A 13,173-nucleotide genomic window follows, 5' to 3' on the forward strand; every position below is an offset into this window, starting at 1 on the left:
GGATTGACCATGTGCCCAGAGAATGTAATGTGGACTTTTTCCAACTCGGAAAGAATCTTGTTTCATTTCTGGACTGAGCTGGGATGAGGCACTGTCCTGCAAACTGACTTGCAACCACCTTCTCCTCTCTTTACAGTTTATGGCACGGCTCTCCAGAATGGGCTTGCCCTGAAGAGGGAAGACTCCAAAGGATCCCTCAGCAGTGAAGGGGCAGCTGGCTCTCCGGAGCAATGCAGTACCAGTGAAAATGTAATGCCAATATTCCAGAACTATTTTAAGTAAACACACAGGAGCTCAGGCAGCAGACTTTTCCCAGCATTGATAGAGCTATGCTGTGAATAGCTTCACCTGCTTAATTTCTGCATGCTGTTAAAGGTGCAGGAGGGGGACCAGTAGAAAATGTGGGAGTGGGGGTGCAGGGAGAAGTGTCTCCATCTAGAGCTGGCTCCCATTATTATTATTATTATTATTATTATTATTATTATTATTATTTCCAACTCTATAATTCTATGATTCATCACCATCTGTTTATTAATTAATCACCTTCTAAACCACCATTATCAAGATGATTTACACATGATGATTAGAAACAGATAAAAACACAAAAGCAGCAAGTACATTTAAAACAAGGCTAAAACCCTAACAAGTGGATACTCGTGGCAACGACTCCGTTATCCATCTCGGAAAGCCTGTCAGAACAGAACCACCTTCAGTTGCTCCCATAAAGTGCAGGATGTCTGTTGAATCTCAGGAAGAATGCTATTCTGCAGAACAGGGCCAGCCACACTCCCCCTGCTCCGAGTCACTGGGTTACGTCTGTTGTGAACTTTGGTTCCACCTACTGTTCTCTGCTCTGCCCTTCACCCCTCCAGGCCCAATTGGGGACCAGCCACCAAAGCTGTAGAGAATGCAGACAGTGGCTGCTTCTTCTGCAGTGGCTCTTGAGATTTGTAAACAACACTGCTTCCTACCCTCCAGATGTTGCTCTGGAGCAGAGCTCCATGTTGAGCTGCAATTCTTCTGTTTTCCTTTTGTGCAACGCAGCTGCTGAGTCTGAAGCTTGAAGGGGAAGCATGTCATGAGGGGATGAGAGGGGCTTATCCCTCCTTTCCCCCTCAGCTAGGCATCACCAGAGCAGTGTCTGGGTCAGCCCTTATCAGGACTGGCTGGGGCCTGAATTGAGAGTTGGAGGGAATGTTCTCCATGGGAGTGTCTCTGAGGCCACTTGGTGGAGCTTGAGCCAGAGATGAAAGGCCCCAGGTGGGAGCCTGAGGGGAGCCTAGGCACACCAAAGGGCCCTCTCTGTAGAAGGGCAGGCCCCTTGTATTTATACCAGGCCTGGCCAGTCCACTGGCTCCATATTGTCCTCCAAACAATAACAGGGGCCCATGTTGCCATGCTTACCCCCTTCCGTGCCTGAAAAAGGGGTTTGAGCCTTGAATGCACACCACCCCAAGTAGCTCACTAGACTAGGTCTCTGCCTCAGCCCTTGAGTCCATTTCAAGCCCTAAAATCTAAACAATGTGACAGATCCGTGTGGCTAGTGTTCTGGGACTTCATTACTAACAACCTTTTTTCTTTTCTTTCTTTCTGTCTTTCTTGTTCCAATTTTGGCATGTGATGATTAAAACAGATGCGGAGAAGTTCTACACGCAGCAGCATCTCCCAGTTCGGGCGGCTGGACCAGTACGAGATCCGGAGCCTCCTGATCTGCTACCTTTACATCATTAAAATGGTTTCTGAAGGTCAGTTGCTCTGCTGTATCCAAGAAGGGTATCTTGGCCTTTCCCAGTGTCACTGCAACACATTTTTCTGCCTATTGCAGCAAATGTAATATGTTGTGCTGGGTGGTTTTTAATTGTATTCAATTGCTTCTTTTATTTATTACATTGTATTTTATTGCATTTCAGTTTGAATTCCATAAAATTCAAGCGATGATGCGATAAAACACAGTGAAATTTAAAAAGCACTTAAAATGCAATTTAAAAATCAGTAAGAATATTTAATGCAGAGACACTGCAGACTACATGAATGAATCTCATTGATCACTGGTAGTCCATGGATCACGGTTTGGGAACCCCTCCTCTAAGCCAAACCATGAGTTAACTCAGCGCACCAGCAGTATGACAGGAAGAAGACCAAAGTGACCATGATCTACTTTCCTGGGATCCATACATTTGCTCATTAGCGTTTAGAGTCATTACAGGGCTCTGATATGTGAGTTGGCTGAAAAGTAACATTGAAGGTGATTCCTGGTTGTCGCTAGGCAAAGAACTTCAACTCAGATTGCAGTTTTGGCCAGAAAATTTAATAAAGCTCAAAGCAGTTAAAGTCACAACAAGCTAAGCAGGCTAAGATGCTCCTCCAACAGTTGACCTCCCCCCAGAATTCCTGTCGTAAAGGAGCAGGGCAAGCACAGCATTGGTGTAGCAAGCAAGTGAGAAGCGCCTTTGCACTAGCCAAGCAGATCAGATCGCCTTCTAGTGTGTTGGGCCTGGGACATCTCTCTGCACCGGTGTCTCCACATCCTGGACAGCGGGGAGGGAAACAGCACCTGTTCAAAGTCTGTCTTGTCTTCTGACTTGCCCTCTGCAGATGGAGACTCACTGAGAGGAGCACCCAGCAGGGGAGGGAGTTATAGAGGCAAGAAAGGAACATGAGGCAACATTGGACCAGGCTTCTCTTCAGACACCTCACTGGGTCCCTCTCCGGGGTCCAAGTCAATGCTTGTGGCATCCTTTCAAGGAAGCTCAGAGGAAGCTCAGAGGTCCAACGGACCAGACGCATTCTGTCCCCACCCTGCTTGTTCCCTCCCCCAGATCGTTCGGCTTGAGCTCCTCCCATGCCTGGTCCTAATCCAGCTCGCCTCCCTAAGATGTCCCCATGGGGATCATGAGTATTTCCATGTTTGAAGGCCTCACTCCTCTGGCTCATGCAGGGGGGGGGTCACACCCCTCCACCACTCATGATAATTTCCGTTTCATGGAGGGCTCCCAGTAATTGGTACTCTGGGCTTGAGGGAGGGCACCAGACGCCTTGAGCTGTGTTTCCTTTCTATTTCAGATACCTTGTTATCTTACTGGAACAAAATATCCCCCCAGGAACTGATGAACGTCCTCGTTCTTCTTGAGTAAGTTTTTATTTATTCATTGTTTGAGAGTCTTCATCTTAAAAGGGGAAAGGAAAAGTCGTTGGGTGTGAGAAAGTTGATATTTCCAAGTGGAAGAATTCCACCCAGACTACAAATCTCTGGGATTTCCACTGGGAAATCAATGACTTGTGTCATTCCCAGCCTGGAAATCAGAGGTCTAAGTTCAACAGTACACATGGGAGGAGGGAGGCATCAACCGATAACAGGAATAACGATGGATCAGACTCTAATACCACCTTATTGGGAAAGGAGGAGGGGGAGGGCTGTGGTGGGTTAGCTGCAGGCATATTTAGATGACACAAACTATTGAGATCTGCTCCCATCTGAGCTCAGGCCTGTGCCCAGGACTGAGTTGACCTTGGATAGATGTCCTTTACAGGGCGAGAGGGACTTTGCTCCTGCTTTTCTGTTGCTTTTGATACCATTGGCCATTGTATCCTCCTGGAGAGCTCCATTGAATAAAAGCTGGTGCAATTGTGATACAGTGGTTCAAGCCCTTCCTACAGGACCAAGTCCACAGAGTAGCATTGGGAGAGGACTTTTTGGCCCCATGACGGTTTTGTTGTGGGGTGCCTCAGGGCACTATTTTATCCTCACTGCTATTTAATATCTACATGAAGCCACTGGGAGAGGCTGTTGAGAGCCAGTGTGGTGTAGTGGTTAAGAGCAGTAGTCTCGTAATCTGGTGAACCGGGTTCGTGTCTCCGCTCCTCCACATGCAGCTGCTGGGTGACCTTGGGCCAGTCACACTTCTGTGAAGTCTCTCAGCCCCACTCACCTCACAGAGTGTTTGTTGTGGGGGAGGAAGGGAAAGGAGAATGTTAGCCGCTTTGAGACTCCTGAAGGGGAGTGAAAGGCGGGATATCAAATCCAAACTCTTCCCTTCTTCTTCTTCTTATAAGTGTTGGGGGCAAGGAGACACTCAGCTCTATTTCTCCATAATGTTTGAATCAGGAGAGGCTGTGCAGGGCCTGGACTGAGTAGTGGGATGGATGAAAGAAAGTAATCTGAGCTTGAATCCTGGCAGCACAGAGGTACTGTGGGTGAGTGGTTTCTGTGTCCAGGAAGGTGGTCAGTTGCCTGCCCTAGACAGGATTGCACTCTTCCTGAGGGAAAGCCACACAGATTGGGGGTGTTCCTGGATTCAGTATTCTGCTGGAGATGCTTGTAGCCTCAGTGACCAGAAGCGTGGTAGAGCTTAACCACAGTTTGTTCTGGCACTGGTGGCTCTTCCCTTGCACTTGACCCGGAAATGGCAATTCGTGCAGAATTCTGCAGCAGGGTTGCCAGCAGGACCTGTCAATACATAACACCTCTGCTCAGAGCTCTGCACTGGCTGCTAATTGGCTACCAGGCCAAGTTCAACATGTCACTACTAGTTACAGATAGGTAGCCGTGTTGATCTGCCATAGTCAAAACAAAAAAAATTCCTTCCAGTAGCACCTTAAAGACCAACTAAGTTAGTTCTTGGTATGAGCTTTCGTGTGCATGCACACTTCTTCAGATACACAGTGTATGAGCTTAAGCTCATACCAAGAACTAACTTAGTTGGTCTTTAAGGTGCTACTGGATGTCACTACTAGTATGTAAAGCCCTTAATGGCTTTGGATTAGTTTACCTGTGAGATTGCTTTACCCACACATGTGCCCACTCGACTGCTTCAATCTGCAGAACTGGCACCACTACAGGAGCCACATGATACTAGTTCTGCTCTGGTAAGAAATCAATCTTTCAGAGTGGCAGCACCCACTGATGACATCAGGCAGCTGCCTTCGCCCTACACCTCTTGAAACACTTGTTTAAGCAAGGCTGTTCAGACATCTAGTAGTTACACCTGCCTTATTTCTTTTTAGCTACCATTGATTCTAATAATCTTTTGAATATTTTTCATACTTGTTTTTCAACAGCTTTTTATTGATAATTTCAACGTTTTATTTTATACTATTGTAAACCATGTCAAGGTGGTTGTTTTTACAGTCAAGTGGTTTATAAATTTTGTTAAATATTTTTTTTTCTTTTTTAAAAATAGCAGCACTGTAAAGCAGTTGTGGGAGGCTACCAATTTAGCAGAGGCACAGCAAGGGGGAAGGGAGGAAGGAACTGCTGACAACCTCTCCCTGCTCTTTGCCTGCTCAAAATCCACCTGCCAGCTTCTTCTTTTCTTGCCCTTAGGGGAAGTGATGCAGGGCCTGTCTATTGTTTGCAACTTCATTTAGGCAAGCTTCATTCCTGGATGCATTCATGTAAACCTGGTCCTTTTCTGTGGCCTTCAGAGGTCAATGTAAATTGGGCTGCGGAAACGTGCTGCAATCTGGCTCTGTGTGTGTTTAGCTTCTCCTGTTCTTGTGCTGTGTTTCTTTTTTAAAAAAGCAACAACAGTAGTATGGAATTGATATTTTAAATGGTTTAAAACTATATTTCCTTGTTGTGTTTTGCTACGCATTTTTATAAGCAGTGTTGTAAAAATACCTTTCTTAAAAAGGAGGTTGTAAGTATGTTACATACAACAATAAATTAATAGGCAGGTAGAAGGGGGGGAGCGCTAAGCACCCTCCCCTGCTGAGGTTTCAGCTTTCCATCACCTGGGAAACTGCTCAGGTAGCCTCCTGGATATCCTTTAGTGGTGCCTAATGGGTGCGAAAAGAAGGAAAGTGTCCTAGTTAAGGAAGTGGGAGAAATTTGATTCAGTTCACATTTAAAAGCGAATTTACTTAATTTCTGCTTTCTGAAACAATACATGCAAACAGAAATGCAGCTGTCTTTTGAAATCTGCACTTCTCCAATGTTTGCAATGTAGTTCTCCAGCCAAATAATGTGTACAAAAATGCACCTACTGGGGTAAAATGTGCATAAAACTGCATATATTAAATTGCATTATATTAGGGGAAATTGCATTAAATGCATATGTTAAGAGCGATCAGCACTAAAATGATGGTGAATTTTTATGCGGGCCTTTTAAAAAAAATCATAAACTGTTGTGAAAATATGGGGAACTGAACTTAAGACTGGGAAAAATGGGTACTGAGAAAACAAAGATTGACAGAATTGTCCATTCCTAATCCTAATAAATGAAAATTAAAAGAGAACAAATGGAGGAAATAGAAGAGTGTCCTCATCAACCAGAATAAAGTACTTTAACCTCTTTACAAAAAAAAAGCTCATATATATATTTGTATAGCTCAGTGGTATACCCACCTGCTTTGCATGAACAATTTTCCTGTTTCAATTCCCTCCAGACAGGGCTGGGGAGATCCTGGAGTGCTGCTGCCAGTAGGTGATATCAAGGCAAATAGATCAATGATCTGACTCAGAGCGGGTGGGGAGCAAGCAGATCATCCTTCCTTTAGGAGAGAGCCAGTGTGGTGTAGTGGTTAAGAGCGGTAGTCTCGTAATCTGGTGAACCGGGTTCGCTTCCCCGCTCCTCCACATGCAGCTGCTGGGTGACCTTGGGCCAGTCACACTTCTCTGAAGTCTCTCAGCCCCACTCACCTCACAGAGTGTTTGTTGTGGGGGAGGAAGGGAAAGGAGAATGTTAGCCGCTTTGAGACTCCTTCAGGTAGTGATAAAGCGGGATATCAAATCCAAACTCTTCTTTATGTTTGCTTCTTGCACATGACATTTACATGGATTTTTTTCTCCTCTCTTTAGAGTGTGTTTATTTCACTTCAGATATGTGGGGAAAAGAAACATTGCAAGGTATGATTTGAGTGATGATTTGCAGAGTTGGGGAAGTGAACCATTTCCTTCCTTCCTTCCTTCCTTCCTTCCTTCCTTCCTTCCTTTGTAATGGATAAAGCAAACTGGAAAAGCAACATTAAAATACTAAAATCCTAGAATTGTCTCAGCACTGGTTCAAACACTGCCTGCTACTCAAGGGCATGCCTGGTTTGTCCTCTGGGGACTCTGTGTTTGGCACCAGGTAGGCATGACATGACGCAGCAAAAATTCCTCTTTCCTTTTTCAGGGTCAACGATGCTTGGCTGTCAAAGCACATGGGCACTGACCGGAAATCCCAGACGATGCCAGCCCTTCGCAGCAGAGCTGGGGCCATGCAAACCCGTCTCCAGCACTTGAGCAGCCTGGACAGCTCCTTCACCCTTAACCACAGTAGGTGTTGAGAAGATGCTGAGGGGCAAGCAGTGTGGCCACTAGCTGGACTGCAGCATCATCCTGGGAGCTTCTGTGGCTGCTATGTGAATCACAGGAAAGAGGGGGCCCTGAATTTCCACCACATGTTTGGCAGCATCTTAGCTGAGCTACAGTTCCCAAAACCCTTAACAAAGACCCCTGCCTTAGACTATTTGTGTGTTTGAGAAACAACAACAGGGCAAATGCACCTAGGAGACTCCGCCTCCAGCCTCTGACTTCCATGTTACAGTTGGGAGCCCAGGACCTTGATTCATCTGTGGATGTGCTGGGACTTGAACCCAGTTCCCACATATAGTAGCTTCAAGACATTCTCCTTTCAAACCACCAATAGCCCTTGCTAAAGCTCTCCAGAATGCCTGGATTTAAACCCTGCCTGCAAATCCATTTCTGCTGTCTTCTACAATGAAAAAAGGCTGGAGAGCAACACCTGTCAATGCCACTTGCAGCATCCTGCTTTTCCTTCTTTGCAGGTGCTGGCACATCAGAGGCGGACATTGTGCACCAGGCTTTGCTGGAGGGCAACACAGCGACAGAGGTTGCTCTCACTGTCCTGGACACCATTTCATTCTTCTCCCATTGCTTCAAGGTAAGCGTTGGGCTCTGTGCAAAGAGTTCCCTTTGCTGGCCACCCCTACTCTTGCTGCTGGGCAGGCTTCTGGTGATGTTTTAGGAAGAGCCTGTCTCTTGGATGCAGCCAAAGAGGGGCACATCTTGCCATCACTCTGTTAGCACAGGGATGTCTTGTCTTCCATCCTCCTGTGTTACTATCTTTTAGCATGATGCACAGGGACCATGCTATCAGAAAGACTTCCTGCCCTCACTGAGGCTTCCTGTGGTGATAGAACGGTGTCTGATTGCCTTCTGTAGCAGAGAAAGTGGGCTTGCCAGCCAACGGTGCCCTGTGCAACTGGAGCATCCCCTCCCACCCGGGGTGTTTAATATTTCCCTTTGTGTTTTTGTTTTTAATGTGCTTTTGATTGAGGAGAAGAACAGGCGGTGCTTGTCTGGCATTCCTTTGCAGTTAGCCAAGGAATCTAATGCCCTTATAAAAATGGATAAAGCAAGAGAGGAAGATTTAATTTGTGCACTAGAGATGACTTACTGGAGGGCAAGTGGCAAGGGTCTTGTGCTCCTTGTTCAAGGCAGGTCAAGAGCGCCAAAGGGGCTCTGTCCAGCCCAGCCTCCTGTTCTCACAGTGGCCACAAAGGCCCACAAGCAGGACCTGAGAGCAAGAGCAGGACTCTCCCCTCTTGCAGCTTCCGGCAACTGCTGCTCAATAAGCACTACTGTCACCAACCATGGAGGCAGAGCATGGCCATCAGGGCTAATAGCTACTAATAGTCTTATCTTCTATGGATTTGTGCAACCCTCTTTTAAAGCCATTCAAGTTGGTGGCTATCATTACATTTGGTGAGAATGAATTCCATACATGCAAAGAAGGTATTTCTTTCATCTATCCCAAATCTTCCAGCGTTCAGCTTATTTGGATGTCCATGAGTTCTGCGTAACGAGAGGGGGAGAAAAAACCTCTCTCTATCCACTTTCCCCATTTTATGCACCTGGATCATGTCCCCCACCTACCAGTCTTACTAGCCATTCCTCCAGACAACAAAGCCATTCCTTAATCATTTTGGTTGCCCATTTTCTCAGCCTTCTCTAGTTCTCCGGTATCTTTTTTGAGGTCCAGCGACTTTCTTTCCAAATTGTTACAAGTGGCATCTTCACAGCTTTCTTCTGACCTATTAGAAACCCATGGTGTCCACTGCTCTGGGTCCTCTAACTAAACCCTTGCCAGCCTTCTAAAAGTGAGCATTGGTGGCTGGTCTAGTATGCTTATGCTGCTGTTCAGATTTTAAGTTACATTTTTGTGATGTAGCAGTACCACCTTGCTTCCAGAAAATGCTGCCCCCCCCAAAAAAAAACAGATTATATTTTCTGTTACCATTTGTGGCCCCTACTCTTGTGTACTCGTTCAGCACTAATTTGGTGCAGGCATTCAGAGGTGTGTTATTTGCCTGCTCAGTCTGGGGCAAGTGCCAATAAGCTGTTTTCTGGAAAGATGTGGTTGCTGTGCCAGCCCACCAAAATGAACCCTCACCCATTTTTTCCAGAACCAGCTCTTAAACAATGATGGGCACAACCCACTGATGAAAAAGGTGTTCGATATTCATATTGCCTTCCTCAAAAACGGGCAGTCAGAAGCAGCCCTTAAGCACGTCTTTGCCTCTCTGAGAGCTTTCATCAACAAGGTAGGTGAAGGAGAGTGATTCTTGATTATTGTTATTTATTTTATTTATGGACTGCTTCCCAAGACATATCCTGAAGCAATTCACTAGATAGATGTGAACTAGCCTCTATTTACCACAGCTGATTCACCAGCTTTGTGGAGGGGTTCCTATTTTACTCCCACATTGAGAAGTTTTGACCTATAAAGCCTTAAACAGCTCAGGACTGAAATACCTCAAGGACCACCTCTCCCCCATATGAACTCCCCAGACCCTGTGAGGGTCTGAGGCCCTTCTTTGTGTGCCTCCTCCACAAGAGGCTCAGAGGGTGGCAACAGGGCCTTTTCTGCAGGGACTGCCCATTTCTGGAATGCTCTCCCCAAGGAGGCTTGCCTGGCAACATCCTTGCATATATTTAGGCGCCAGGCAAAAAAACCTATTTATTTTCCACCAGGCCATTGGCTTTTAGCTGCCTGTGGAGTGGGATATTTTAGTCCTGCCCTTTAAAACTATGAACAAGTTTGGGGTATTTCTTTATGATGGTTTTAGTGCCGTTCATTTACTGTTGTTAAGCTGCTTTGAGCTACTTTTATCTAAAAATAAAAAGTGATTGATCAGTCTAATTCATGAACAATATCTTATAACCACTTCCACCATGATGGGCACATGATCAGCTGAAACTTGTCATGCTTTTTAAGAAGGGAACGTTGTTCTTCTTGCTGTCCCCACCTTTGCCCTGCCTTTAACCCCTGCCTGACCTTCCACCCCATCCAGTTCCCCTCGGCCTTCTTCAAGGGGAGAGTCAACATGTGTGCTGCCTTCTGCTACGAGGTCCTCAAGTGCTGCACATCCAAGCTCAGCTCAACCCGTAATGAGGCCTCTGCCCTCCTCTACCTCCTCATGAGAAATAACTTTGAGTTCACTAAGCGGAAAACTTTTCTAAGAACCCACCTCCAGGTTAGTGAAAGGGGAAGTCTTGGCAGGGCGTGGGTGGAGGGGGTGTTGAGGGGGCGAAGGCAGGCGAGCTGAGCTGAATGCAGGATCTGGCACACGGGGCCAGCATTGCATGCAAAGAGCTCAGCTCCCTTCCAGGTTTGTTTACGTGACTTTTATGTTAACTGTTTCGCTCCCACAGAGGCACATGGAGGTTTCATATATATTTCCCCTGTGTGTGGTGAGTTCTTCAAAAAACGAAAAGGCAGGGTATGGAATAGGTTCATGTGAAATATTTTAATGCAGTTCAAACACATGAATCATTCTGCTGTTCTTGTAAATTAAATCTCCAGAGTAAAAAGTTGTGAATGTGCTAGAAGGGTGTTCTGGGAGTGGGCACATTTATTTATTATTCCATCCCCTCCGAGGAATTCTGAGCAATGTACATCATTTGACAGGCCCCTCCCACCTTTGATGCTCACAGAAACACTGCCAGGAAGGCTGAGAGAGAGTGATGGCACAAGCCCACCCACAAACTTCATGCCTGAGTGGGGATTTGAGGCCAGGTCTTCTCCCCGCTAATCCAGAACTCTAGCCAGTAAATCACACTGGCTCCCAGCTGCACAAGGCACCATTTTTGCAACGTCCCTTGATCAGAAGGAGGCCAGTCTAAAATGATGATACACCCAGAAGTAATAACAAGCAGCCTTCTCCAAGAGCAGATGTGCCCCCTCCCCCGCATCTGGAATTATTCATGCCTGAAACAGAAACCCAGTGGAACCATCTGCCCCTACCAGGCACAAATTGGAAGGAGCTTGTCTCAGAGCATCGTCCTGTGCAGAGCTGCAGCGGGCACCCTCCCCTATGTGAGCAGCCAGTTTGCTCACAGGAGGTTCTCATTTAAGTGGTCATTTTCTTGCAATGTTCAGTTTAGGGACTACCATCCTGGGGGAAACTTGGTTGTGTGTGTGCAAAATTGGCATTCCTTTGATTTCCAGTTGACTGATGTGGGTTTTCCAGCCTGTATAAGTCTGAAAACAAAGCCTTCTGCTTCTTCAATAGATCATTATTGCGGTAAGCCAGCTGATAGCTGATGTGGCACTTAGCGGAGGGTCGAGGTTCCAAGAATCGCTCTCAATTATCAATAACTTTGCCAACAGTGACCGGCCAGTGAAGGTAAGTTTGATTCAACGAATCAAAAAGAAGAGAGAGGCCAGGCCAATAGGAACATAAAAAGCTATATGCCAAGTCAGACAAGTAGCCTATCAAGTTCCATACCCTGACTGGCAGCCGCTCTCCAGGGTTTCAGGCAGGGGACATTCCCAACCCCACCTTGGAATGCATTGGGGACCTTCGGCATGCAAAGCAGAAGCATATTTATCCTGCTTATGAATGGTTGGAAAGAACCTCAGCTGAAGTCCATGGCGTGAAGGAACAGATCCAGGAGTACAAGTCCAGCAAAGGATGGGACAGGGTTGTAATAGGAGAGGGGGTAACAGTGGCACAGGAAACTCAACCCCCTGACTGACAGCTTTGCATGCATTTGCCTCTGCAACCAAACATCCTGCGGATACTTTCTTAAGTTCTCCTTTCTCTGGACTTATTTTTAATGGCACTGCAAAATATCACATCTGGATCTCATCTAAAACTGAGCCATATTTTTTTTAAATTTTTTGGAAAGTTGTAGCTCAGGGTTGGGGGTATGGACAGATTCATGAAACCTACAACCACACCTCACCTTGTTCATTCCCACACCAATTGATGACATCAGTCATCTTATTTTGTTGGGGAGGGGAGGTGTCCCTAGTTGCTGACAGACATCATTTTCTTCATTGCCACCAACACCACACAAAACTCTAGAGTGGGGGTGGGAAGCACTGCCTTCACTCTGAGTTCGCTTTGTGACAATTCTGTTTAGTCATGAAGCCAAATCAGAGTGAGGGCTAAGGTTTTCAACCACCAGCAGCATATCAACTGCAAGTAAGTTCACCCCACAATTCACCCCTGTTTATGCCTCCCCAGTTGCCAAAACAGCCTCCTAGCTTTGCACCCTGCACACAAATAGTGAAACTGGCAGGGTGGTGGGGTGCTTTTGGCTCATCCCTGAAAACGTGTATAATTTAAAACATCCAAAAGCAGTTAGCTTTAAAAGCATGCTAAAAGCAATTACAATTAAAAGCATTCTTCCATCCAGTGATTTTGAGGTTGCTAGGCAAGGTGTTCTTCAGCCACAAAGTGCTTTGAAGTTTGATAACAGTGGAGGCAGGCACACCTCACTAGGGTGGCATTTCACAACCGGGGAGCCATCACCTTTTGAAGAACAGGTGTGGGGGCTTCCCATTTTGATGGGACTGGTTAATTTTCTTCAGCCCTGCGGTCACCTCTCCCTCCCCTGTAAAAAACTCTGCTGTTAGTTCCACATAATGGGGGGTGGGGGTGCAAGTAGGTAGACTAATACCAGCTTGGGAGGAGGGGTGTGGTTTAGATGAGGAAACTGCAAAGAGGGGTAAACATCTCCCTGTTGCGCACATCTGGCATGAGGCGGCGGGGGGGTGGCGGCACTGCTGCTTTTACATTGAGATAAACTCTTCTGGAAATTGGGAGATCTCTTGTTTGGGGCAGTAATACTTCCAAATACCAGCCACTGAAAACAGCAGAAGGGGAGAAGGCACTTATGCTTGAATCCTGCCATTGGCCTGATCCAGCAGGCTCTTC

The 13,173-nt window shown here is 46.4% G+C and overlaps 2 protein-coding genes across 5 annotated transcripts in view; one reads left to right on the forward strand and one right to left on the reverse strand.

Annotated features, from left to right (window-relative positions):
• Nucleotides 1-13,173, reverse strand: part of KLHL13 (kelch like family member 13) — a 570,056-nt gene that overhangs the window by 300,617 nt on the left and 256,266 nt on the right. The window lies entirely within an intron of this gene.
• DOCK11 (dedicator of cytokinesis 11) overlaps nt 1-13,173 on the forward strand; it is a 176,124-nt gene that overhangs the window by 134,826 nt on the left and 28,125 nt on the right. For all 4 annotated transcript variants that reach the window (XM_083722672.1, XM_083722673.1, XM_083722674.1 and 1 more), the window contains exons 34-42: nt 137-249; nt 1,634-1,745; nt 3,064-3,130; nt 6,800-6,847; nt 7,116-7,258; nt 7,771-7,886; nt 9,412-9,549; nt 10,300-10,482; nt 11,521-11,634. In XM_083722672.1, the coding sequence (XP_083578798.1) occupies nt 137-249; nt 1,634-1,745; nt 3,064-3,130; nt 6,800-6,847; nt 7,116-7,258; nt 7,771-7,886; nt 9,412-9,549; nt 10,300-10,482; nt 11,521-11,634 (1,034 nt within the window). The remainder of the gene's footprint in view (nt 1-136; nt 250-1,633; nt 1,746-3,063; nt 3,131-6,799; nt 6,848-7,115; nt 7,259-7,770; nt 7,887-9,411; nt 9,550-10,299; nt 10,483-11,520; nt 11,635-13,173) is intronic.

This window comes from Podarcis gaigeae (assembly GCF_964106915.1).
Source record: "Podarcis gaigeae genome assembly, chromosome: Z".
NCBI lineage: Eukaryota > Metazoa > Chordata > Lepidosauria > Squamata > Lacertidae > Podarcis > Podarcis gaigeae.